This window comes from Arachis duranensis, chromosome 1 (assembly GCF_000817695.3).
Source record: "Arachis duranensis cultivar V14167 chromosome 1, aradu.V14167.gnm2.J7QH, whole genome shotgun sequence".
NCBI lineage: Eukaryota > Viridiplantae > Streptophyta > Magnoliopsida > Fabales > Fabaceae > Arachis > Arachis duranensis.
The window spans coordinates 94,105,511-94,105,884 of record NC_029772.3 but is presented as its reverse complement, the minus strand read 5'-3'; the positions used below and the strand labels follow the sequence as shown (position 1 = coordinate 94,105,884).

Genomic DNA, 374 nt, shown 5'->3' with positions numbered 1-374 from the left:
AGAAGTATAGTAAACAGAAATTAAATATTTATAAGTGAATTTAACAATTCATTAGACAATTTCTTTATATATTTTTGGATAGAAATAAATCATTGAATAATCCAGGCATCAATTCCCTGGTGCTAAAATTTTCCTTCTGAATACCAAACCGTTTTTTCACTGAAAATATTTCTATAATAGCATATAGTGTGAAGCTTAATCAGTAAGCCACATACTTCCTCAACTTCCTTCACTGTAGCTTGTTTGTTCAGAGATCCCACAAATAATTTGTACTCAACTGCACCTATCATAAATTGATTTGCAGCAATAAGAAGAAGTCAGCAAAGAAAGTCCGATGACCCTGAGTACTAATGCTTTAATAAATACAACAAGAG

The 374-nt window shown here is 30.7% G+C and overlaps 1 protein-coding gene across 2 annotated transcripts in view; it reads right to left on the bottom strand.

Annotated features, from left to right (window-relative positions):
* The window catches only part of LOC107462757 (flowering time control protein FCA), a 9,544-nt gene that overhangs the window by 4,911 nt on the left and 4,259 nt on the right, over positions 1–374 (bottom strand). For both annotated transcript variants that reach the window (XM_016081398.3, XM_021125817.2), the window contains exon 6: positions 216–283. In XM_016081398.3, the coding sequence (XP_015936884.1) occupies positions 216–283 (68 nt within the window). The remainder of the gene's footprint in view (positions 1–215; positions 284–374) is intronic.